This window comes from Anomaloglossus baeobatrachus, chromosome 6 (genome assembly GCF_048569485.1).
Source record: "Anomaloglossus baeobatrachus isolate aAnoBae1 chromosome 6, aAnoBae1.hap1, whole genome shotgun sequence".
NCBI lineage: Eukaryota > Metazoa > Chordata > Amphibia > Anura > Aromobatidae > Anomaloglossus > Anomaloglossus baeobatrachus.
In genome coordinates this window covers 62,663,868-62,691,452 of record NC_134358.1, presented here as the reverse complement: position 1 = coordinate 62,691,452, position 27,585 = coordinate 62,663,868, and the positions used below count along the sequence as shown (strand labels likewise).

General features: G+C 47.4%; 1 protein-coding gene across 1 annotated transcript in view; it reads right to left on the bottom strand.

Moving 5' to 3' along the window:
• The window catches only part of NUDCD1 (NudC domain containing 1), a 191,686-nt gene that overhangs the window by 140,991 nt on the left and 23,110 nt on the right, over positions 1 to 27,585 (bottom strand). The window contains exon 2 of the mRNA XM_075352951.1: positions 22,096 to 22,250. Coding sequence (XP_075209066.1) covers positions 22,096 to 22,250 — 155 coding nt within the window. The remainder of the gene's footprint in view (positions 1 to 22,095; positions 22,251 to 27,585) is intronic.

The window sequence follows — 27,585 nt, the reverse complement described above, 5'->3', positions numbered from 1 at the left end:
AGGGGGCAAGTGAGATGGCTGCACCATTGCACTCCTCCTATCTGTAGTCTTGAAGTCAGGAAAGAAGAGGGACCATAAGTTCCTCATTTTGGCTATCCGTGCGGATTCAATCCAAGATTCAGCCCTGTTCAAGTGAATAAGCTTTACTTTTTGAGATTGGAAACCCCCTGTAAGGGTATATATGCACCCAATGTCTTTTTCAGGACGATTGTGTCTGAACAAGGTCTGAAAAGTTCTGCAAATGTCAAAGTGACTCAATATTCATATTCAGTCTTTTTGCAATTTCAGGCTTCAAAAGCCGCAAAGAAATGACCTGACAATTCCTCAGGTGGCTTCCGTTTGGGAATTCCTCAATATCGTGTTTCCCTGAAAATAAGACAGGGTCTTATATGTTTTGCTTCGAAAGATGCGCTAGGGCTTATTTTCAGGGGATGTCTTTTTTCCCCCATGAACAATTCACATTTTTTTCTCCTGCAATTAAGAGACCTTTTGGTGACAACCTAGCCACATGACATGATGTCACAAAGGTCCTTAAGCAGTCTTATCAGGATATAATCTCTGGGGACCCTATAAGAATGGGGGTCCTGTGAAATTGCTGTTACGTCACCACCGGAGTCTGCTCCAGCGACCTCTTCTCCGATCGCCAGGCGACGTCATGTTCCTGCCGTGGATGGTGCTGGTGATGGGAGAAGAGTCGATGCCAGCGGCATCATCCACTGGGCTGGGTTATCTTGGGATCTGCAGTACCACTGGCTGACTGTGGGTGGCGTGTGTCTTCCAGCTGAAGTTGCCATCATTCAGCTACAGCCAATGGGAAGACACCACACCCTTCTTAGTTCTCCTCCTGTCTGCTGACCTCTGCCAGAGATAGTTCTGATTTCCTGGCTCCTGGTCCGCCCTATTCTGTTTTGTGATTCCTGTGTGCTGAGTTCTGCGTGTTTTTGGACTACCCTTCTGCCTGCTGTTTTTGTGCCTCGCTGCCCGATCAGGATTTGACCTCTGCTATGTTTTCTGATTACGTCCTTGCCTGCCGATTCTGTCCCTGTTCTGCTATTCCTGGTTTGACCCTGCCTGACGACTACTCTCATCGGACTGCAGCCTTCCACAGGTAGTGATCTCCAGGGCCCTGTGTAATTCCAAATCCCTGTATAGGGGTTAAAGGGTTTCAGGGTCCTGGGGGTCCTGCTTGGTGTGTGGCTTCCCTCTAGTCTGTCCATTACATCCCATCTGATTCTGTTGATCCAGGCAGGCGTTACAATTGCCCAGTGTGCTCTCCTTTCCCCCTAATGCCAGTCCTGCATACCAGCCTGTCTCCTTGTTAGTTCTTTTAGACTCCTGCAATTAAGAGACCTTTGGTCAAATGACCAATCACATGATCAAAGGTCCTTTAAACAATCTGAACCTCGGAATACAACTGCAGGGTCCCTAAGAGAGTGGGGCCCTGAGAAATTGTGCAGTTTCACTCTTCCAATGCTGGCCCTGACTAACTAGGGCTTATTTTTGAAGTAGGGCTTATATTTCATGCATATTACAAAAGTCCTTAAAAATCATGCTAGGGCTTATTTTTGGGGTAGGTCTTAGTTTTGGGAAAAACATGGTAGATATTGTAAAAAAAAAATAAAAAGAAGATGGCAAATGAGATGCTTCAGTAAAAACATCACAATTTTATCAAGCATCTTTTGCTTCAAAAAGTGAGCGGGTACGACGGCGTGAACACACCCTTACCGAGGGGGGGGGGCAGAGTGACAATACCAGAGACCACCCATGAACAATGTGGTAATGTTTCTGAGGCACAGCAGATTCATTATTCTAATCAAAGCTTTTGATTTGCCAATGACAACACAGCCAGTCATATTTCTGTGTTTACTCTTAAAGAGGACCAACCACCAGGATTTTCCTATGCAAACTAAAGCCAGTGCTATACTGGCGCTATCAGGCTGATTCTATACATACCTGTAGTGGTCAGCTCGGATGTAAAATGTCTGAAATACAAGCAAGTAAAGTTTGTGAAATGCACTGTTGATTGATAGGTGCTGCAGAATATGTAATAGGTGAGTGGGGATTTGCTAGTTATTCCCGCCCCTGTCTGCCTGCCTGTCCTTCCTTCCCCTGTCTCTGTTATTAGAGGGCGAGAAAGGAGGGAGGAAGGACAGGCAGACAGGGGCGGGAATAACTAGCAAAACCCGACCCACCTATTAGATATTCTGTAGCACCTATCAATCAAATAACAGTGCATCTCACAAACTTTACTTGCCTGTATTTCAGAAACTATACATCCGATCTCACAACTAAAGGTATGTATAGAATCAGCATGATAGCGCCAGTATAGCACTGGCTTTAGTTAATATAGAAAAACCCTGGTGGTTGGTCGTCTTTAATGGTATGTGGTCACATTTCAAGCGGTTTGTCATGTTCCTTTAACAGAAAAAGTGGATTTTAAAGCCAGAAAACCTAGACCGTTGTGAGTTAATTTGGGCAACTAACTGGAAGAAGAAAAAAAAAAGAAAGCTTTGCACATGAAGCTTATGAATATTCAGATGTCATCTTCGAAGTCATATCGCAGTAAACGAAAAGAAACATTGCACCTGAAACCGAGCCAAAAAAAGAACCATAGCAAAACGAGTCCAAGCTGTCGGCAGCTCTGCGTTGTCCGTATGGACAGCCGCTCAGGAGACGCTCCGGCTGCCCTGTACACACACACGCTCCAATAATAGGCTCTCCTGCCGCGCACGACGCAGATGCACGCAGAACGCGGCATATGGGAAGGGTCATCACTAGATATTAAATAAGAACATTATAAATAAACAACACATTTCAAATTAAAAAATTGTTAATTTTTTTTTTATATATATTTCCGTCATTATTAGCTCAATACTGTTATGTGGTGGTCAATGTCACTGACCATTAGAGGGGACATTCAAGGGGCTAATATAGTGGGGCGTCTACAATTCAGAGGAAAGTTGACATAAATGTCTAATGATGTGTGAATTGTCTCCTTCCTCCCTGAAGAGACAAACTCTAGCGCCACCTATTGGAAGTAGCAATCCTAAAAGTCAAAAGTGACTCTCCAACGAGCCTTTTCATATGACCTAGGATTTAGGCCAGCTCAGAACCTCAATTTTCAGACATGGTGTTTCGGGATGATTGCCCCTCGTCAGTGCAAAGTATAAGGTCTGATCTGGCTTTAATGAGAAGCTCTACTGGGGTCTCAGGGGAAAACTTTTCTTCTTGTGGAGACTGACAAACCAATCTGGCAGTCAGTGGTCAGGAGTCTTATGACTGCAATGCTCCTCTGGGAAATATTCAAATTGTCTCTTCAGGGAGGAAGAAAATGAACTCTAGTGCCACCTATTGGAAGTAGCAATCCTAAAAGTCAAAATTATGTGTGGACATAAGGATATAGAGGTTGGAAAGCAATCGTCCGATCTTTTTATTTGACGGTGAGATAAGTGACGGGCAGATGATTCTCGCAGCTGCTCTCATAGAGAACTGAGAGGAAGGCAGGGGAGACGGCGGAAGGGTGAACAATAGTCCGGTCAGCCGATATCAATTGGATATCAGCTGCTGTATCCTGATTCCAGTAACTGTATTAATCCCCCCACCTGATACCAATGAAGGTTCTCCGCCATCACCTTCCACGCCTTGGACCATGCCCTCTGGTGTGCCTTGTCGGAGCCGGTCGCAGCTTTCCTCTTCTGTAAGGCAAGCTACATCAGGTTGCCAGTGCAACCTTTGTTGTCAGATAGCGTCAATCCTGGTGGTGTATTGAAAAGTGACCCGGCCTTTTCAGGTGGCATTTCAATAAAAGAGTTGTCCATTATACTGGGACAATCCCTTCTGATTCCACGTTTTTCCCCAAGTAAAATAAAAAAGCTAAATACTGACCTCCCGTGCTGGAGCCGTTCCAGCGTTCTCATGCCTCACATGACATAGTAACGTCATGTGAGCTCCACACCCAATCAGCGCTGGCTTCATTCTGTCCACCTTCGGATACGGGAGCAATCAACAGGAAGTGAGAGGCAGCTGTAGCGCTCACTTCCTGTTGATTAAATCATTTGTCTGAAGGCGGGCAGAAGGAAGCCGGCGCTGATTGGACTCCGGGACCTGCAAGATGTCAGTGTCACATAAGCCTCAGGAATACCAGCCACTGCACCGCTAGAATGGTTCCGGCACGGGAGGGGAGTATAGGGATTTTTATTTTACATGGGAAGAATATGTGGAATCAGAAAGGGTTGTCCTAGTAGTGGACAACCAATTAAAGTTAAAGCCTTTGATCTGATCTGGATATTGTTTCGAATCATTTTGATTGATTTCTGATCCTGATTTTTATCTTGACTTCTTCATATCTTAATCACTATCTTGTCTCACCTTTTGGATTTTCACTCTGATACATATCGATCCAATCTTGCTATTGACCCCTGACCTGTTCAATAACTAACTATAATTTTTGTCTCAACCCCCAGGTGGACAAATCCTTAAAGCACCCCTCTAGTTTCCCTTTCCCTCTGTCTTAAACTCACCTGCCACCATCTTCATCGTTTTCCAGTGATGTGCCGGTTGGACCCCGGCGATTTGTGACCTGCCAGCTGCTCCAGCGTTTCATGGAGACGTTGGAGGTTATAAATCAATACAAGTCTATGAGAGTCTTGCTCTGCCTCTCATAGACTTGCATTGAAAGCTTGTGACGCAACTTCTAACTTCCAGCCAGTTAGAAATTATGGTCATAAGATGGCGCCAAGAGACCTGAGTGATGCCGAAAAATAAAAGGTGAAACCGTTGAAAGGCGAGTTTAAAGGCTGGAGTTACACTAGTGTTTGATTGTACGAGTATCAGATGACACTGTCGGAACCAATCATGGCTCTCCTGACCGGTGCGGCTCAGCTGCATGTATCTCTATGCAGCTGAGCCACTCCTGTCAAGAGAGTCGCGGCCGATCCGGGCATTGTGATCCGATACCCGTGTAAGGACGCGCAAGTGTGACATAAACCTAATACAGGGGGCAGTGGACTTAGATTTAGATTTGAAGCACCAGTCCAGTCCAGCACTGAAGTAAAACCCAAAACCCTGGAGTGGTGCTGTAAAGACTTTTTCCTGTGTCAACCAGTTGGCACACCACAGTTGCCTCTGCACTCCTGCTGGCTTCTGATCTATGGAGTGTAATCCTGAAATCTAAACAGGAAAGTTGGAAAGTTCACTCCTTCTTGGTGAACCTCCTTAGACTCCTTAGAGGCACTGACTGTTTTCTGGTACTGGTTTCTGCAAAAGGGAAAAAAACATTATCGGCCTTTCAAATGAATAGAAGGACTAGGTCTACTAGAACAATCAAGCACAAAAGGAGGAGGAGGCCTGGAACAGGCTGAGTCTTTGTGACAATGCCTGTAAAGAAATCTATTGCCAGGACAAGATACTTCTGAAGAAGAGTATCTGCTGTCACACTAGGTACGGGGAAGTAACAAGCGACCGGTGAAAGGTAAGGGAAGGGGACCCCCATGTCTAGGGAAGGGATAGATGGTGACCCCTGACCAAACCTACTGCTGGTCCCTGGGGTCCCTCACCACCCTAGATGGGTTCCGTACCTATGCGCCGAGCCGGATACCTGACCCTAGGTATCCCTAGTACTGGACCCTAAATAGGGAACGGGTAGGATGGGCTCTTCGTCAATCCCACTAAACACTAAAAGGAAGACACAAGGAGGACACACGGGGGAAAGTGCATGAACTACTTATCCACAGATGACACAGGCAGGAGTCCAGCACTGATATTACAGATGAGTACAAGCCACCTGCTTGCAACCAGAACTTGAATGAATTGAATATCACTAGCATCAGTCCGGGGAAGAAGGGAGTATTTAAGCACCAAAAGAGTACTGATAATCAGCAGCTAGGTGGAAGACGAGCTCTTTCTGGGTCCTAAAGGGGGGAAGAGATGAAAATCCAACAGGACAGCTACCTATTACCAATGAATACTGACAGCAGGAACAATAGAAAGTCAGTGAGCATTCTGCGCAGCCAATCGATGAGACCTTCTACTGCCAGAAACCACATGACTGTCACACATGACATTTACTCAGTAACAGACGTTATAAAAGTTATGGTGCCATTAAGTCCAATTGGTCAAGCTGCACTGAACGACAAGACACCCCCCAAGGTGCCAATTAGCAGGACTCTCATAGATGGGTCCACTTTCAGGGTCTCGCCCGTCAGGCCATTTCAGGTCAAGTTAAAGGATAAACTAAAAAGAAAAAGAAAAAAATCTTGAAGAATAAATTCAATTTTTCCAGCCTCGCCATCACTTGACCTTGGGGAGCTTCTGATGTACGGTCAACAATTACGGTAATTCTTCTAACATCTCAAATTTAGTGGATGTTCAGAAAAGACGAACAAACAATACAGTATTGATCGGGTGTTATACGCTCCGTGCAATGACGAAACAAGAAAAACAACATTTTTTTTTTATATGTAGTAAAGGTCTGCGAGGAACCGAGGAAGAGACGGTAAAGAACTGATTATGGTCTAATGACCACCGAGGCTAGAGTCACGGGGCTCGCTGATAGCACGCTCCACAGACCTACTAGTACATTTACAGGGGGGAAAAAATAAAATAAATAAATTAGCCGGGGGTCTCATCGCTATGACAACATCAGAACTAGTATTACGATAGAAGGACACGCTGCATCACCGCTGCTCCGTACCGAGGAGTATCACAAACAAGAGCGCAGAATGGGAAAGATTATTACCGGGCGGAAATAAGAGAGTGGATCAAGTGCACGGCTTTTAAGACACTTCACAGACCTCACTCTTCACTACATCCTCCCCCCCCACCCCCAAAGATACGCTATGTTCAGAGCTGCAATTATTAGAAAAACAAACAAGTTATTTTCTTCCCGTCTTAAAGGGCCAGCAAAATACAGAAAAAAGGACTTCCTAACCCCTGATAGCGGATCTGTCAACAGATTTCATAACAACTTAGTACATTAATAAACAGAACTCTAAAGGGTGCTTTACACGCTGCGACATCGCTAACGATATATCGTCGGGGTCACGTCGTTCGTGATGCACATCCGGCGTCATTAGCGACATCGCAGCGTGTGACAGCTAGGAGCGACGATCAACGATCGCAAAAACGGCAAAAATCATTGATCGTTGACACATCGCTCCTTTTCATAATATCGGTGGTGTTGCATGCCGCTGGTTATTCCTCGTTCCTGCGGCAGCATACATCGCTGTGTGTGAGACCGCAGGAGCGACGAACATCTCCTTATCTGCGTCCACCGGCAATGCGGAAGAGAGGAGGTGGGCGGGATCTTCCGCCCGCTCATCTCTGCCCCTCCTCTTCTATTGGACGGCCGTTTTGTGACGTCGCTGTGACGCCGAACGCAACTCCCCCTTGAAGGAGGGATTGTTCGGCAGCAACAGTGACGTCGCAGAACAGGTATGCACGTGTGACGCTGCCGTAGCGATAATGTTCGTTACGGCAGCAATCACCACATATCGCACCAACGACGGGGGCGAGTGCTATCGCTCGCAACATCGCTAGCAATGTCGCAGCGTGTAAAGCACCCTTACGACCCGATGAGGCCGGGCTGCTTACATTTATTCCCTTTATTTTTGTTTTTGCACTTTATAGTCTTTTTTTTTCCAACCCTTCTATCAAGAGTTATAACTTTCTTAAGTTTTGCTTTTACATAGTTTGTTTTTTGTGACATCTGTTTCAGTTTTGAGTGATACGATTTCTTTTATCATATAATTTAATAATAAAAGAGCGGAGAAAAATGGCAAGTGGGCAATTTCGAGTGAAAAAAAACAAACAAACAAACAAACAAACAAACATCAATTTCAGCAGTTTTTTTTTTTTTTTTTTAAACAATAGATTTTTATTAAAGTTTCAAATTGTTCACAAACAAACATAAAAGACCCGCACAAAACACTCAATGGGTCAATTACATTATACAATAAATCAGTTGAACTTCGTAAAATAAGAGGAAAGGGAACGATCCTGTTCGTTGACTAATATATCACAATGTAATGCATTACCTATCACAATGGCATCTATGGCCTGAGGGCCCGGTGGGTAAACACGATATATTTTTCCAGAGACATGGCAATACTCTAGGTCGTTCCCTACATAGGTCCCACAACTTGGGGGGACTCACCATCATAACCAGAGAGAAGAACTACATAAAGAAAAAGGAAAGAGAGAACACACAATTGCGTATAAGAAGAAATATAGAGGAAAGAAGTTAATCATTGCACTTTATTTCAGAATGTGTCGGTATAGGAGGGATGACAAGAACGCCTCCCAGGGGAACCAAGTCTTGGCGACTGTGTCCCTTTCCTGGCTAGGCCCGGACATCAGAGACTCCATACGGTGTGTCAGGTTCACTTCTGCAAACCATTCCTCCAAAGACGGGGGATCCATGGATCTCCAGTGTCTGGGGATTACTATTTTTGCGGCCTGCAATAAATGTCTGAGTAATGATTTTTTTTATATCTCGATTTCGACATGGGGAACATATAAAGTAAAATTGCTTCCGGCGATTGTGGGACTGAGATCCCTGTAACCTCCAACACTGCCCTAAGGACTCCGTTCCAGAACGCATGTAGGGTGGGACAGGAGCACCAAATATGTGAGATCGAACCCAGCTCCGTTCCACAGCGCCAACAAGTATCCGGCACCTCTGGAAACCAGTTATGTAATATAGTTGGAACCCTGTACCACCTCGATATTATTTTATAACTTGTTTCTTGTGATTTGGAGGCTATGACTGATTTATGAGAGAGGGAGAAACATTTATCCCATTGGGTTTTTGTGAACGTTTTGTTAAGTTCCAACTCCCACGCCTTACAGAATGGCGGCAGGGAGAGTAGATGTTGTTCCGAAAGCAACTTGTAAATAACCGAGGTCGCATGTGGTATAGTTGATTTAGCAAGGCAGAACGATTCGAAGGTAGACAGAGGGCGTATCAGTGTATGTTTCTCATGAATTGATGCATAAAAGTGCTGAAGCTGAGTGTATTCGAATATATGGCGTGGGGTGGGGGTCAATTCTCCCAAGATCGTGTCAAGCGGCAACAGAATTCCATTGGGGGCCACCTGGTGTAAACGTAGAGGACAAGCTTTAGGGAACCTCAGAAAAAACGAGGCGGTACACCCCGGTGTAAACTTAGGGTTTCCCGTAATGGGCCGACACCGTCCAACAGCCCTTTTTTTTTTCAGGGACGTTCAAGGATTTCAATGTGTTGGCTGTCGTGTAGGATATGACTATATTCTTGGGTAGTAGGGAGGCGCGTAGCCACGGTAGGGCCCCCAATGGGATTGGACACATATCCGCCGCCACGCGTACCCACAATTTTGTCGAATAGCTATGTATCCAGTCTAGTACACGAGCATGTGCTGCTGCGAAATAATATTGACGACAGTCCGACAAACCTGTCCCACCAGCTTCCTTCGGCCGGGTCAATGTTTCCCATTTTAACCTCGGATGTTTGGACGCCCAGACGAAATTTTTAAATTGTCACCTGAGCCCATCCCAGAACGAGGCTGGGAGATATGTAGGGATCGCCACGGTAGGGCCCCCAATGGGATTGGACACATATCCGCCGCCACGCGTACCCACAATTTTGTCGAATAGCTATGTATCCAGTCTAGTACACGAGCATGTGCTGCTGCGAAATAATATTGACGACAGTCCGACAAACCTGTCCCACCAGCTTCCTTCGGCCGGGTCAATGTTTCCCATTTTAACCTCGGATGTTTGGACGCCCAGACGAAATTTTTAAATTGTCACCTGAGCCCATCCCAGAACGAGGCTGGGAGATATGTAGGGATCGTATGTATCAGATACAACAACCTAGGAAGGATTGTCATCTTTAATATGTTAATACGTCCAAACCAGGAAAAACTCGTCCGCTCCCAGGTGGTCAAGGAAGTCTCCAATCTGGAAAGGAATGGCTGGAAGTTCAGAGGGAATAGTCTAAACAGCTCCGAGGGAAGACGAATACCCAAATAAGTTATGACATTGCCCGCAGGCCATTTAAATTGCAAATGCAACTTCAATTCTTGTACCATTTCTCTAGGAAGAGAGACATTGAGGGCCTCGGATTTGTCCATGTTGATTTTAAAATTGGACCATCTGCCGAATCTGTCCAGCAGTTCCAGTAGGTTAGGCAGGGAAGTTGCCGGATTGGTTATATAAATTAGTACGTCGTCAGCAAACGCAGAGCATTTATACTCTTTACCTGCTAATTTAATTCCCCGAATCTCCGGGATGCTGCGGATGGCGGCCAAAAGATGTTCCATGATTAATATGTAGAGGAGGGGAGATAGTGGGCAGCCCTGTCGGGTTCCATTGTGGATGGTAAAGGGGTTGGATATTGAGCAGTTTATTTTTAGCCTAGCTGCTGGGGATTTGTAAAGTGCAAGTATTTTTTCACGGAAGGAGGGGCCTAGACCAATGTGCGTAAGGGTTTGTGCTAGTGACGACCAGGCAATTCTATCGAACGCCTTTTCGGCATCCAGGGATAGGACCATCAGTGGTATTTTATGAGTTTTTGCGTGGGGTATGATATCAATCATTTTTAGGGTGTTATCCCGTGTTTCCCTGCCTGGGACAAAACCCACTTGGTCCGGGTGAACCAATGAGGGAAGCAGTGGACCCAGCCTATTTGCTATTAATTTTGCGTAAATTTTTAAATCAGTATTCAGAAGTGAAATTGGACGGTAGCTCTTGTATATATGAGGATCTTTACCTGGTTTGGGGATCACTGTGACATACGCCTCCGTGGACTGAGCAGGAAAGGGGCAGGATTCAGAGATAGAGTTAAATGCTACCAACATCAAGGGGGATAGAAGATCTGCTAATAGTTTATAAAATATTCCTGTGAAACCATCTGGGCCCGGGCTTTTATTACTCGGTAAATTTTTTATTACCTCCAATAATTCTGTAGAAGTAAAGGGGTTGTCTAGTTCTGTTACCACTTCTGGTCTCGGGGTAGTGAAAGGGGATGCCACGGGGTGAGGGGCGCTTTCTGAGTAAGGGAGGTTGTATAAATTTGAGTAATATGAGTGGAAGGTTTCTAAAATCTCTGCCGTTGTGTGGACCATGGAATCATTAGAACCTTTGATACAGGGGATAAAGTTTTGGGTACATTGTGAGCGTATGGCCCTAGCAAGGATCCGTCCTGGTTTATTACCAAATTCGTAAAAGCGGCTTCGTCCAATTTGGAGGGATCATTTGTAGGAGTCATCTAGCCACTGTTTTACTTCTTGTCTTGCTTTAAGAAGACTTCTCAACGTTGCTGTCGAAAGCGCGCTTTTGTGGGTTAATTCTAGATTGGCTACATTTTGCAGGGCTGAGCTCAGAGTTTGGGCCTTAGCTTTTTTTATACGCGAGCCGTGTTTTATTAATACCCCCCTTAGTACGCATTTTAGTGCTTCCCATTGAAAAATAGAGGCCGTTGTGTCGGAGGCGTGGTCTGAGAGGAAGTGTCTTATTGAATCCTGCACGTCTAATAGGCACTCAGGGTCCTCTAGTAGGCTCTCGTTCAAACGCCAAGGGCGCACCATTTTGGAGAGGGAAGGGATCGTCATAGCACAGTAGACTGGTGCATGGTCGGACCATAATATGTTACCTATGGTTGTAGAGACTACCCAAGGAAAAGCCGAATGTTGGATCATGATATAGTCTATCCTACTGTAGGAGTCGTGCGGTGTAGAATAGAAAGTGTAATCCCTGTCCGCAGGGTGTTGCAGTCCCAAACGTTACATAATTGTAACCTAAGGGGAGCTTTCTTGACATGTTTAATGGCTTTGTAGGATAGGTGTGATTTCCTCTTCGAGTTGTCTAGGACAGGGTCCAATGTAAGGTTAAGATCGGCACATAGAATGACCGTCCCCTGAATCAATGGGGAGGCGGTGTCCACTAGGTTTGAGATGAAGCTGGGTTGGTCTTGGTTCGGGGCATATACATTTAGTAGGGTTATTGCCTGGCTTTCGATTTTTAAAGAAAGAATGATGTATCTAGCCTCTCCATCTAATGTGCAGCTAATTAGTTGGTGGGGAAGGGATTTGTGGATAGCCATTGCAACTCCTTTAGGTTTAGTGCTGGGATTATTGGCAAAACGCCAACTGGTGTAATGTTTATGTTTGAGGTTAGGTGTGTGATTTTCCTTGAAGTGTGTTTCTTGTAAGCATATAATCTGCACCTTCTGTCGGTGGAAATGTTGCAAGATTTGTGCCCGTTTTTCCGCCGTGTTCAATCCTTTGGCGTTGAAGGAGGCAATTTTCAATTCCATCACTCTGACTATGCGGTGAGGCGTTCCCGATGGTTACGGAACATAGTGCAATGCCAAGAGAGGAAGAGAAGCAGCAAAGTTAGGGTCTAGAGAGAAGGCAAGAGAAAAGACTACAGGAGACAACAATAAGACAGAGGTATAGCCTGTACGGGAGAAACCAACTAGAGGAGTACTAACGTATTACAGGAGCTTGTACGACCCTGAAAGGCAGGACAGAGGCTCCTTCCCTACGTGGGGCGGAGTTTGGTCTAGCAGCCATCAAGGTGGCACGGGAGCCTGCAAGACACCATACCAAGGTGAACATTCAACTTGATATAACTGATTATTTTCACCGGCTGAGTAATTAAGCAAAATACAGTTGGGCACTTAAGAAGAGATAGATCTATAAGCATATGTACTACTACCATTAAGCTGGACAGGGAAAGGAAAAAAAAGGGGGGAGGGGGGAAGACCTCAACACAACTGTGTCATGTATAATATTCTTGTTGCTACTGAGTCCTTGAAGGAGTTCTGGGGTAGCTCCCAGCAAAGAGACCCCCTCCTCAGTTATTACTAAATACAGCGGGGTTTGTAACATTCTCTCCAGTCCCCACATACTCATGTTTCGTCTCTGACCCACACAGGGGTGGGGAAAGGAGGTCTTATGCAGATCTAAGATAACGTTAGGAACTCATCTCAAGGTCCAGTCATCAGATCGCGATACAACGGTCTGCGGTCGGACCCTTATTTTTTGTTTCCTCCCTTTGGTCTGTCTCTGGGGGGGGTCCTGATGGAGGACGGACCGCGGGTCTTGTGGGCCTTCCAACTTGAGACATTCCATTCTCCGTGAGCATCACCCATTCAGGGAGAGTAATGTTGGGTAGGTTCAGACTCGTCAGGAATCCATGCAAGTCTCCTGGCGCTCTAATCGTGAATATCTGAGGGCCTTTCTTCACAATTTCAGCATTGTTTTATGTTTTTTTCTTTATTAAAATTTCGTCCGGCTGATATTAAACCTGTCACCAGATTTGGTGACTATAACCTGCGGTCACCACCAGTGGGCTCTTATATACAGAATTCTTGAATACTGTATATAAGAGCCCAGGCCGCTGTGTAGAATGTAAAAATCACTTTATAACATTCACCTAAACGGTCGGTGCGGTGCAGACTGGTCGGATGGGTGTCTCCAGTTTCCGGTACTGGTGCCTCCTCTTTCGGCCATCTTTGTCCTCCTTCTTCTGAAGCCTGGGTGCATGACGTGTCCTATGTCATCCACACTAACCGGCATTGAGGTCCCGTGCAGGTGCACTACAATACTTTGATCTGCCCTACTCAAAGTGCGCCTGCGCAGTACCTCAATGCTGGCCTGTGTGCATGACGTAGTACCCCCATCTTTTTCCCAGTCCACTCCAATCCCTCTCTTCCCTCTTCCTCCCCTCTCCCTAACTCAAGGGTTAGGAACCTTTTTGGCTGAGAGAGCCATGAATGCCACATATTTTAAAATATAATTCCGTGAGAGCCATACCCACCAGAGGGGAGCGGCGGTGGTGGAGCTGCTCAGAAGGTCCCAGGAGGCAGGGTAGGCGATGCTGCGGGCACGAAGGAGGGGGTGTTGCGACTCAGGAGAGTCAGTGTGCGGAGGGTCGGCGATACTAATGCAGGCTCGTGGGATGTCACGGCGGCGGGTGCTATTGATCTGTCGGCAGGCTGGTTTGAACCTCCCACAGTTGACGAGATCAAATTCAAGAAAATGGCAGCGGAGCGGAGTCCTATCTGCGCATGCACAGCGGCCATTTTCTTGAAGTCGATCTCGCTAACTGCGGGAGAGTCAAAGCAGCCCACATATCGATGGCGCCTGCTGCCGCGATACTGAGACGCCAAACTCCATGGCCAGGGATACTCGGAACCGGGCCGGACTAGTCCGGGGATTTTAGTGGTGGCGGGGTTCGGCTCCGTGACTCTGGCGGTGTCTCTCAAATGATAAAGGGGATGATGATAGGAGTGGTAGTTTCAGAGAAATAAAGTTTGTGACGCCGCCTGTGGTTTTGCGGCTATGTAGGCCGCCGCTGCGCTGCGTGTTCCCCGGGGCAGGTGATGATGGCGCAGCTGAGGTAATCTTGCTCTCCACAGGTGGAGTGGGACCCCGGGGTGACCGCTGAAAATTTCAAAAGTCTATGAGGGCAGGTTGTGACACAGGAGGAATGGAGACGACACCGTGGCTTTGAAATAACAGTCTTTTACTCACTGTACCAGTTCCAGGTTGACAAACAGCCTAGTTCACCCACGGTATGTTGGGATCCCCAGTGATGGGCATCCGCCGATCCCAAGCAAGTCAGAGGCCAGTACCGGTTCTCCTTTGTTTGCCTTTCCTGGTCGTCTCGTCTGCGCTGACTTTCTACCTCCTGCCCTGCGCCTCCAAACACAGTGCCCTGAGCCAGGGGTCGCGGACCTCTAAAGGGACTTCTGCCTGCCTGGCTCCCTGATCCACTGTGATCCCCTTCCAGTGGAGTCGTGTGCGGCTTGTGGCCCAAAGGTGCACACAGCCACCCAGGCCTCCGGTGTTACTAGCAAAAAGTCTTTTTCTAGCCTAGGGACCGGGACCCCAATTGCGACCAAATCCCTCCACTTTGGGATGATGCCTATGGAACAAGACTATAGGGGAGTCTGACACCTCTCCCTAACAGTCTCTGAGATTCTCTCCTCAGTGTCACCAGAGTCGAGGAAGTCCCCCAGGGTCCGGACTCCTAGTCAGTCTCCTCCCCTCTCCTGACTGACACTGTCAACTTTCAAACTTAGCAAGAGCAGAGTCCAATGTAGCGACTACATGATTGCGGTCAAGTACAAGGACAAGAGGGACGCCCTTCTCTTGACCAAAATCCTTGGTGACAGCAGCACCCCCACCGCTGTACGAGGTACCACTACACAGATCCACAAACCAAACTATGAACTGTGGTACAATAAAAACTTGGAGGGAGGTGAGTTCTTTTATCACTTCCTCCAAGCCTACAGTGCCATATGGAAAACAAGAAGCTGGCCGTGCCACATGGCACTTTGTAACACTTTTAGGGGACCTTCCTTCAGTTTCAGGAGGTAGTGATCAAGGCCCTGGTATTTCAGTTTGTGCATAGTAGTCAATCTGTACAAGCAGAGCTGCAGTATAAAAAAAAACCAAAAAACGTATAGCCAACATTCCCTCTATGCATCGGCAGCTGCAGAGGAGAGGGGTGAGGGAGTTTTGCAATGTTCCATCAAATGTGAGACGTGTGCAAAATATTGGCGGGGCCTTGGACGACGTGCAGCAGCGTCTCTCCACTTCAAGAGAAATGAATGTTAGTACGTACATAAATACAGTATATACAGACTTATATATAAATTACGCAAATACACACACTAAGCACACAGAAATTTTAGCCATGCAGTTTGGAGCATGTGCTGTACAAAGGGGGGGGGGGGGGGAGGGAGTACCAAGCAAGTGGAGAAAGGGAAGGGAAGGGGGAGATGGTGACCCCTGACCAAACCTACAGCTGGTCCCTGGGGTCCCTCACCGCCCTAGATAGGTTCTGCCCCTATGCGTTGAGCCTGATACCTGACCCTAGGTATTCCTAGTTCTGGGCCCTAAATAGGGAATGGATGGGATGAGCTCTTCATCAACCCCACTAAACACTATAGACGACACAAGGAGGACACACAGGGGAAAATGCATGAACTTCTTATGTACAGATGACACCGGTAGAGGTTCAGTAAAGTGGCAATGATACCACAGAGGAGTTCAAGTGGTCTGCTTGCAACCAAGGCTTGATTGAACTGAAAATATCACCAGCACCAGTTCAAGGAAGGAAGGGGTATTTAAGCACCAAGAGATTATTGATGATCAGCAGCTGGGTGGAAGTCGAGCTCCTGCTGGGTCCAAAAGGGGGAGAGAGATGAATCCAGCAGGAAAGCTACCTATACCAATGACTACTGACAGCAGAAACAATGGAAAGTCAGGGAGCATTCTGCACAGCCAGACACTGTGACCTTCTATGGCCAGAAACCACATGACTGTCACACGTGATACACCCGTGACACTTACATGCATATGTATAGAAAAAAAAAAAGGCATAGATTTTCCTGCAGTTTCCTACCAAGGGTAAACAAATGACTAATACCATGAATGAAAATAATGTTCACATAGGCAAAAGAATTTTGGAGATTTCACCTTCCCAAATTCCTACCCATAGCTTTAGTATACATGAATATTACGGAATAAAGTTTTTTTTTGCAGAACAAGCTGTATTTTTTTGTCTCTTATGCTCCTGTATTTATACATTATATTTTATGCTATGTAAAATGCAGAACCCCCCCCCCACTAAAATTACACCATCTTTACTCACACAATTTACCGATTACCATGTATTCACTGGTTGTTACAATTACAGAGATACCAAATATATAGATTTTTAATGTAATGGGTTTTGCACCTTTATTTTTAATTACATTTTTCATAGACAGCAGTGCAGCCTGTGGCAGATCGCTAAATGTTTCTGCCTTCCGTACTAGTGGTCTTAATTCGGAGTCCCACGCACGTTTCAAAAGCAGGCTACGTGATAATGAAATATTTATAGACATCCTGGGTGGATAGGGGGCTCGCCACCTGGGAAGTTGTGATAACTCAGTAGGGTCCTGCGTAAGGGCCACTTTATTACTAAATGATCTGTGGTCAAAAGTGACTGCTAATCAGCTACAGAGGAGACGATCTTTGGTCGGTGAACAGCTTGCTTGGACTGGTCAAACGCACTGATGGTGTGCACAAAACGATCAAAAATAGATTATTCCCTATGCATGGTTCTCGGCAGCACGTCATTCTGTTTTGGAAGGATGTGCTGCGAGAATGATGCTTTGTTTTTTGTTTTGTTTTTTTAAGATAGTGGAAAGATCATTTCACTTGACAAAGGAGCATTTTCCTAGATGAACAATGGCACAATTTTCTGGAAAAGAGCATGCATAGGAATGCTAGTCCCCAATAATCTTGCAGAGTAAATACATCTTAAAGGCAATCTGTCACCAGGTTTTGGTATGTTATCTGAGAACAGCTTGCTGTAGGGGTTAAGAAAAAAAATCAACTATGGCTGTCTTATCAGGCTGTGTGCTGCTGTTTACGTAAACTAATGGCTTTATCACATAGTGATTATCATTGATGGACTACAATGTCACGAGCACGGCAGTCCGGCATGCCCCCTTTCCTCTGACACCTCACTGTACAATCTCTATAGAGAGCCTGGTGTGGGCGAGGGCAGCTCTCTTAGCTCTGCTGTATTGCTACATCTAAAAATTCTGATTGTCAGAATGGCTGCACCCAGTAATCTAAGTGATACATCGTTGGATTCAGGATCTCTTTGCTTACGTCATGCTCCTGTCAGATGCGGTAGCAAAAAACGTGTAAAGGAAAGATTTATTCCCTCCCATTCCCTGTCGCATGTGAATTTGCTGGCGGTGTTCAGAAATTTGGTGCGAGCTCAGAAGCAGCATGGCTCCACGCACATCTTCGAGGCAGCACTGGCATCAGCCTATGCTTGTGATGATATGGTATATGATTTATACAATAGCCAAAAGGCACTTAAGGGGGTTGTCCACTACTTTTCCATTGATGGCCTATCCTTAGGATAGGTCATCAATGTCTGATCGGCCAAGGTCAAACACTCAGCACCCCCACCCATCAGCTGTTCTTGGTCCCAGCAGTAAATGATAAAACTGTGGAAAAAGAAGCGCAATAGGGTCTTAGGTAGGAAAGGGATTAAATGATGTGTTTGCACTCACCTATGGAAGTTGTGAAAGTCACAACTTCCTGTATAAGCATGTAACTCCAGGTCATGGCTGCAGTCCCCAATAGTTGATAACCGAAAGTAGTAGAGATGGGTTTTTCAAAAGCCGCGCCAATGACCAAAGGACGGAGGAAATAGAAGATTAATGTTGCTTTATTTTCATGCTCAGGTCAACGCGTTTCAGGAGACTCTGCTCCCTTCATCAGGACAAACAGGATTTGATGTTCTTTTGCCTGTTTGTCCTGATGAAGGGAGCAGAGTCTCCTGAAACGCGTTGACCTGAGCATGAAAATAAAGCAACATTAATCTTATATTTCCTCCGTCCTTTGGTCATTGGCGCGGCTTTTGAAACACCCATCTCTACTACCGTATATACTGGCGTATAAGACGACTTTTTACCCCCTTAAAATAATGGCTACAGTGGGGGGTCGTCTTATACGCCGGATATACGGGGGGGGGGGGTATGTACACTGCAGTGTCCAGGGGAGGTGGGGGCAGCAGCTCTGGAGCACAGGGGAACGCTGCGGGCTGCATCCTTTGATCTCCTGCACCCGCTCATATAATATGCACAGCCGCTGTCCATCTCCAATGGTGCTGAAATCGCACGCAGTGAGGGGCTGGGGCAGCGGTGCATATTATATGAGCCTGCGTCCCAGTGTGATCGCACATGTCCCCCATGTGTTAGATTTGGCCCCCAGGCTGCTGCTCATTCTAAAATAAAAAAGCTTTCCTTACCCCTGCAGCGTTTCTCCCCGTGTCCCTGCTTCCACTGTGATCAGGCAGGCAGAGATCTCAGGCTGCTGTGCCGATCACATGACCGCACTGAGAACCAGGAAGTGGAAGAACAGAAGCACGGAGCCAGACAGGAGGGAGCTCAGCGCTGCAGGAGATAAGGAAAGAGGGTTTTATTTTACTTTGGGCAGCAGCCTAGGGGCCATATCTGACACAGGGGGACTTGTGCGATCTATAGGGGCCATGGGCAGCACTATGGGGGCGATATCTGACACAGGGGGACTTGTGCGATCTATATAGGGGCCATGGGCAGCACTATGGGGGAGATATCTAACACAGGGGGACTTGTGCCCATTATGGGCCCCGGTGAGCTGCTTCTAACCCCCCAGATGTATGCCCTGCCAAAGCCCCCCCCGCCGATGCCGCGGGTGCTGTACCCGCCGAGCCGCGGGTGCAGGCCCCACAGAGCAGCAGAGTTGTGTGTATTTGTCTGTATGTAGCAGAGTTGTACGTGTTTGTCTGTATGTAGCAGAGTTGTATGTGTTTGTCTGTATGTAGCAGAGTTGTATGTGTTTGTCTGTATGTAGCAGAGTTGTATGTGTTTGTCTGTATGTAGCAGAGTTGTATGTGTTTGTCTGTATGTAGCAGAGTTGTATGTGTTTGTCTGTATGTAGCAGAGTTGTATGTGTTTGTCTGTATGTAGCAGAGTTGTGTGTGTTTGTCTGTATGTAGCAGAGTTGTGTGTGTTTGTCTGTATGTAGCAGAGTTGTATGTGTTTGTCTGTATGTAGCAGAGTTGTATGTGTTTGTCTGTATGTAGCAGAGTTGTATGTGTTTGTCTGTATGTAGCAGAGTTGTATGTGTTTGTCTGTATGTAGCAGAGTTGTATGTGTTTGTCTGTATGTAGCAGAGTTGTGTGTGTTTGTCTGCATGTAGCAGAGTTGTATGTGTTTGTCTGTATGTAGCAGAGTTGTATGTGTTTGTCTGTATGTAGCAGAGTTGTATGTGTTTGTCTGTATGTAGCAGAGTTGTATGTGTTTGTCTGTATGTAGCAGAGTTGTATGTGTTTGTCTGTATGTAGCAGAGTTGTGTGTGTGTTTGTCTGTATGTAGCAGAGTTGTGTGTGTGTTTGTCTGTATGTAGCAGAGTTGTGTGTGTTTGTCTGTTTGTAGCAGAGTTGTGTGTGTTTGTCTGTTTGTAGCAGAGTTGTGTGTGTTTGTCTGTATGTAGCAGAGTTGTGTGTGTTTGTCTGTTTGTAGCAGAGTTGTGTGTGTCTGTTTGTAGCAGAGTGTAGTACCATTGTTTCAGTCCAGTTGTGGCTTTATACAGCAGGGAGGAGCATTCCTTGCTGTACTAAGTGAACATTGGAGCAATTGATCTGTCAATGGCCCTTTAAAAACATATTGTACGGCTCTCGCGGAATTAAAATTAACATGTTGCAATCAAAGCAGACTTTTTTTCATTTGGGAGCGGGGTAGTCTTATACAGTGAGTATATCCCAAATTCTATATTTTTAGGGCAGAAGTTGGGGGTCGTCTTATACGCCCAGTCGTCTTATACGCCGGCATGTACGGTACTTTCTCGGTCCCGGCAGTGGCAGTTGGAAATGCCCAGTTCTGGAGCTGCTCCATCTACCGATAGAAGCCGCGGCCGATAACTGCACATTTGCCTCCTTTTGATCTGAATAGGAAGCGAACGTGCCATACCTGGCTGCGGCCACTATCAGAATACGGAGCAGCTCCGAAACGAAGCATTTCCTGCCACTGTGTGCCACCGCTGCCACCGTGAAAAGCTGATCAGCGGGGTCCCCCCCTTCTGATTAGACATTGATGATTGATATATCCTAAAGCCTGCTTTACACGTTGCAATTTCGCATAAGATATCGTATGCATTTTGCAACGCCCCCATCGTATGTGCGGCACGTTCAATTTGTTGAACGTGCCGCACAAACGATTAACCCCCGTCACACGTACTTACCTTCCATACGACCTCGATGTGGACGGCGAACGTCCACTTCCTGGAGTGGGAGGGACGTTCGGCGTCACATCCACGTCACGCGGCAGGCGGCCAATAGATGCGGAGGGGCGGAGCTGAGTGGGACGTAAACATCCCGCCCACCTCCTTCCTTCCTCATTACCGGCCGGGAGCCGCAGGACACAGGTAAGATCTGTTCATCATTCCCGGGGTGTCACACATTGCGATGTGTACTGCCCCGGGTACGATGAACAATCTGACATTCAATCCAAGAGGAATGAACGATGTGCGTGCGATGAACGTTTTTACCGTTCAATCGCAAGTAGCTGTTACATGCTACAATGTACCTTACGATGCCGGATGTGCGTCACTTACGACGTGACCCCGCCGACACATCGTAAAATACATTGTAGCGTGTAAAGCCAGCTTAAAGGTGGTGTCACACACAGCGACAACGACGTTGCTGCTATGTCACCATTTTCTGTGACAAAGCAGCGACATCCCGTCGCTGTCGCTGTGTGTGACATCCAGCAACGAGCTGGCCCCTGCTGTGAGGTTGCTGCTCGTTGCTGAATGTCCTGCTTTATTTTTTGCTCGTTGCTCTCCCGCTGTGTGTGACAGCGAGAGAGCGACGAACTGAAGCGAGCAGGGAGCAGGAGCCGGCGTCTGGCAGCTGCGGTAAGCTGTAACCAAGGTAAACATCGGGTAACCAAGAAGCCCTTTCCTTGGTTACCCGATATTTACATTAGTTACTAGCACCGCCGCTCTCACGCTGCCAGTGCCGGCTCCCTGCTCCCTGCACACCAGAGTACACATCGGGTTAATTACCCGATGTGTACTCCAGCTACGTGAGCAGGGAGTCAGCACTGGCAGCGTGAGAGCACACCGCTTAGCGCTGGCTCCCTGCACACGTAGCTGGAGCTGGAGTACACATCGGGTAATTAACCTGATGTGTACCCTGGCTAGGAGAGCAGGGAGCCAGCGCTAAGCGTGTGCGCTGGTAACCAAGGTAAATATCGGGTAATGGTTACCCTGATATTTACCTTAGTTACCAAGTGCAGCATGGCTTCCACAGCGACGCGTGTCGTTATGATTGCTGCTGCGTCTGCTGTGTTTGACAGCTAAGCAGCGATCATAACAGCGACTTACAAGGTCGCTGTTGCGTCACAGAAAATGGTGACGTAACAGCGACGTCGTTGTCGCTATGTGTCAACCTAGCTTTAGGATAGGCCATCAATGTAAAATTAGTGGACAACCCCTTTAATTTGCCTCCTTAGACTAAGAACACAAAAAACGGTAAAAGTTGTATCATTCCTACCAGTGTCACATGGATGTTCATGACTCTTCCAAGCTGATCCACATAGAAGACGCTATCGGAGGACCACGGATCAGAGTGCAGATAATTATACATGCCGTAGGCGCGCATGTGGTCCAGCGTGTACTGATCCTCCCGGAGCTTCACTTCTGCCACCACTGGAAGAGAAGAATACAACTTTTTTTATTTTTTTTTTATAAATACATTTTTATATCATTTTTTTTATCTTGCCTGCAAAGTTAATAAATTATCTTTCTAATGGATTTTCCTGCTGTTCAATTCATTGCGGCAGCAGGAGACGAGATGCTGGATTATACTATACACCGGGGCGAGCCGGCGCTCCACATCATTCAGGATGACGTTACAAATTGGAAGACAAATTATTTTTAACAAATCCATGTCATTAACCTTTTTTCTTTTATTTCTTCCTGGAGTCCACAAAAGTAATATACCATATTAAGGTGAACTCAAATTCTATGGAAGTTTAAAACACCAATATCAAAGATATTATAAATGTAAAAAAAAAAAAATATAATATAAATATTATAATATATATATATATATATATATATATATATATTTGCGTGGGTTTATATAGTGAACAGTTTTTTTAGTTCTCACATGGATTACTAAATCTCCCGTTGAGGCTGACATTTTCCAGTTTTTTTTGCATGTAATTTTTTTTTTTGCAGCTTTGCAGAGTAGATTGATGCAGATTAATCAGAGTCATCTCATCGTAAAGAGGGTAAGGCTGGGTTCACACATAGCGACAGCGACGTCGCTGTTACGTCAACATTTTCTGTGACGTAACAGCGACCTTGTAAGTCGCTGTTATGATCGCTGCTTAGCTGTCAAACACAGCAGAAGCAGCAGCGATCATAACGACACTGTGCTACATGTGCAGAGAGCAGGGAGCCGCGCACACTGCTTAGCGCTGGCTCCTTGCTCTCCTAGCTACAGTACACATCGGGTTAATCAACCCGATGTGTACTGCAGCTACATGTGCAGGGAGCAGGAGCCGGCGCTGGCAGAGTGAGAGCGGCAGAGGCTGGTAACGAAGGTAAATATCGGGTAACCACCTTGGTTACCCGATGTTTACCCTGGTTACAGCTTACCACAGGCTGCCAGACGCCGGCTCCTGCTCCCTGCTCGCTTCATTTTGTCGCTCTCTCGCTGTCACACACAGCGATGTGTGCGTCACAGCGGGAGAGCAACAATAAAAAAAACAAACCAGGGCTGTGTGTAACGAGCAGCGATCTCACAGCAGGGGCCAGATCGCTGCTCATTGTCACACACAGCGAGACCGCTAATGAGGTCACTGCTGCGTCACCAAAACCGTGACACAGCAGTGATCTCGCTGTGTGTGAAGCACAATAGAAAGAACACTATATCAAGAGAGAAATTCTAGAATAAACATTTCATACCCCTCCAAGTTTGTCAATCAGCAGATATTTCTACATGGTCATGAAATAACCTATCTAGTAGTCGTTAAGCAAAGAGCACACTGTGTACATTCCTTGATCAAGAATCTGCAAAAACACTAGTGCATGACCTTTATCTTCCGCCTGGACTACTGTAACCTCCTGGTCTGTGGCCTCCCTTCTAACAGTCTTAGGGTACCTTCACACTTAGCGATGCAGCAGCGATCCGACCAGCGATCTGACCTGGTCAGGATCGCTGCTGCATCGCTACATGGTCGCTGGTGAGCTGTCAAACAGGCAGATCTCACCAGCGACCAGTGAACAGCCCCCAGCCAGCAGCGACGTGCAAGCGACGCTGCGCTTGCACGGAGCCGCCGTCTGGAAGCTGCGGAGACTGGTAACTAAGGTAAACATCGGGTATGGTTACCCGATGTTTACATTAGTTACCAGTGGGAGCAGGGAGCAGGGAGCCGCGCACACTGAGCGCTGGCTCCTTGCTCTCCTAGCTACAGTACACATCGGGTTAATTAACCCGATGTGTAATGCAGCTACATGTGCAGAGAGCAGGGAGCCGCGCACACTGCTTAGCGCTGGCTCCTTGCTCTCCTAGCTGCTGTACACATCGGGTTAATTAACCCGATGTGTACAGCAGCTACATGTGCAGAGAGCCGGAGCCGGCAGCACAGGCAGCGTGAGAGCTGCAGAGGCTGGTAACTAAGGTAAATATCGGGTAACCACCTTGGTTACCCGATGTTTATCTTGGATACAGCTTACCTCAGCTGTCAGACGCCGGCTCCTGCTCCCTGCTCGGTTCATTTGTCGCTCTCTTGCTGTCACACACAGCGATCTGTGTGTCACAGCAGGAGAGCGGCTTTGAAGAAAACGAACCAGGGCTGTGTGTAACGAGCAGCGATCTCGCAGCAGGGGCCAGATCGCTGCTCAGTGTCACACACAGCGAGATCGCTAATGAGGTCACTGCTGCGTCACAAAAAGCGTGACTCGGCAGCGAGCTCGCTGTGTGTGAAGCACCCCTTAGGCTATGTGCGCACGTGTGCGTTCTGCACCGCACACAAAAGGTCCGCTTCAGAGCGTAGCTGAAAAGCTCCGTTCTGAAGCGCCTGGTGCCGGCAGAGAACGTGCGCTCTGCATGCTGCCTCTCCCTATAGACAGCATGCAAAGCGCACGAAAGAAGTGACAAGTCACTTCTTAGAACGCAGCGATTCTGGCAGCAGCCGAATCGCTGCGTTCTAACACGCCACGTGCGCACGTCTCATGCACAATCTTCATAGATTGTGCTGGGGACGCAGGACGCATGCAGTTACGCTGCGGTGCAGATCGCAGCGTAAACTGCATGCAATACGCACACGTGCGCACATAGCCTTACTCTCCTGCAACCTATCCTAAATGCTGCTGCCTGACTAATCTACCTGTCCCCTCGCTATTCCCCGGCCTCGCCACTCTGCCAAATCCTTCACTGGCTTCCCATTGCCCAAAGACTCTTTCAAAACACTAACTAACTATGACCTACAAAGCCATCCACAACCTGTCTCCTCCTTACATCTGTGACCTAGTCTCCCGGTACCTACCTGCACATAACCTCCAATTCTAACAAGATCTCTTTCCCTACTCCCCTCCTATCTCCTCTTCACACAATCGCATACAAGATTTCTCCCGTGCCTCCTCCATACTCAGGAATTCTCTACCCCAACATATCAGACTCTCACCTACCATGGAAACCTTCAAAAGGTTCCTGAAGACCTACCTCTTTCGACAAACTTACAACCTGCAGTAACTCTCAGGCCACCATAGCGTCGTACAACCATCTCTACATTCACCTACTGTATCCTCACCTATCCCCTGTAGACTGTGAGCCCTCGTGGGCAGGGTCCTCACCTACTGTATCCTCACCTATCCCCTGTAGACTGTGAGCTCTCGTGGGCAGGGTCCTCACCTATCCCCTGTAGACAGTGAGCCCTCATGGGCAGGGTCCTCACCTACTGTATCCTCACCTATCCCCTGTAGACTGTGAGCTCTCGTGGGCAGGGTCCTCACCTATCCCCTGTAGACAGTGAGCCCTCATGGGCAGGGTCCTCACCTACTGTATCCTCACCTATCCCCTGTAGACTGTGAGCCCTCATGGGCAGGGTCCTCACCTATCCCCTGTAGACTGTGAGCCCTCATGGGCAGGGTCCTCACCTACTGTATCCTCACCTATCCCCTGTAGACTGTGAGCTCTCGTGGGCAGGGTCCTCACCTATCCCCTGTAGACTGTGAGCCCTCGTGGGCAGGGTCCTCACCTACTGTATCCTCACCTATCCCCTGTAGACTGTGAGCCCTCGTGGGCAGGGTCCTCACCTATCCCCTGTAGACTGTGAGCCCTCGTGGGCAGGGTCCTCTCTGATCCTGTACCAGTCTGTGCCTTGAAATGTTCACGATTATTGTACTAGTCTACATTTGCCCCTTTTTCACATGTAAAACGTCATGGAATAAATGGCGCTATAATAAATAATAATAATAGTTTTCTGCTGATCTCTTATTTTCAGCTAGTGAACTCCTGGGGTTGTGGGCTGTAGACACTGGATGAAAAGTCATCAGAATCAGCCAATTTCGGCAGGTATGGGGACCTCCCAACCCTCTGCCCAACAGATATCAAGGAAGAGAAGGATCTGTCCATTGGCATTTTGTCATTGCTTTTATTTTTAGAGGAGATAGACTCCTTTGCTGACAGCTTTTCTCTCCATTAAATATACGAACGCCTGGCCGAGGGCTTGTGTGTGTGGGGGATTCGGGAGAGATACTAATCTGACAAAGGAACTTTATAGGGGGACCAGCTGGCTGATGGTCGGGAGAGATGTTGACCATGCAGATCTGATTTAGGTATGCCAATCGCATTGTTCTCCCTGAGATAATCCGCCATTCCGATACGCCAGTCTGCAGCTTTTTGGGCGGCACGGTGGCTCAGTGGTTAGCACTGCAGTCTTGCAGCGCTGGGGTCCTGGGTTTGAATCCCACCAAGGACAACATCTGCAAGGAGTTTGTATGTTCTCCCCGTGTTTGCGTGGGTTTCCTCCAGGTTCTCCGGTTTCCTCCCACACTCCAAAGACCTACAGTTAGGGAATTTACATTGTGAGCCCCAATGGGGACAGTGTTCCTGATGTATGTAAAGTGCTGCGGAATATGTTAATGCTATATACAAATAAAGATTTTTCTCCTAGAGAATAGAAGCCGGTATTCCTGTGTATGGGAGAGTCGGCTTTGGTGGCTATTGGCCTAATGATCGGATGAAGTATCGTTTGGCCAACAGCTCTCTCATGTGTATGGCCGATCTAAAGGTCCAGTCACACTAAGCAACTTACCAGCGATCCCAACAACGATAGGGATCGCTGGTAAGTTGCTAGGAGGTTGCTGGTGAGATGTCACACTGCGACGCTCCAGCGATCCCACCAGCAACCTGACCTGGCAGGGATCGCTGGAGCGTCGCTACACGAGTTGCTGGTGAACTCACCAGCAACCAGTGACAAGCCCCCAGCGCCGCGTGGAAGATGCTGCGCTTGGTAACTAAGGTAAATATCGGGTAACCAACCTGATATTTACCTTGGTTACCAGCGCATGGAGCGTGTTACACGTGCAGAGAGCAGGGAGCAGCGCACACTGAGCGCTGGCTCCCTGCTCTCCTAGTTACAGCACATATCGGGTTAATTACCCGATGTGTGCTGCAGCTAAATGTGCACAGAGCAGGGAGCAGCGCACAATGCTTAGCGCTGGCTCCCTGCTCTCCTAGCTACAGCACACAATGGGTTAATTAACCCGATGTGTCCTGCAGCTACATGTGCACAGAGCAGGAGCCGGTACTGACAGTGAGAGCGGCGGAGGCTGGTAACAAAGGTAAATATCGGGTAACCAAGGACAGGGATTCTTGGTTACCCGATGTTTACTGTGGTTACCAGTGTCCGCAGAAGCCGGCTCCTGCTGCCTGCACATTCAGTTGTTGCTGTCTCGCTGTCACACACAGCGATCTGTGCTTCACAGCGGCACAGCAACAACTAAAGGGCCTCCCGTTGTTTTTGAGTCC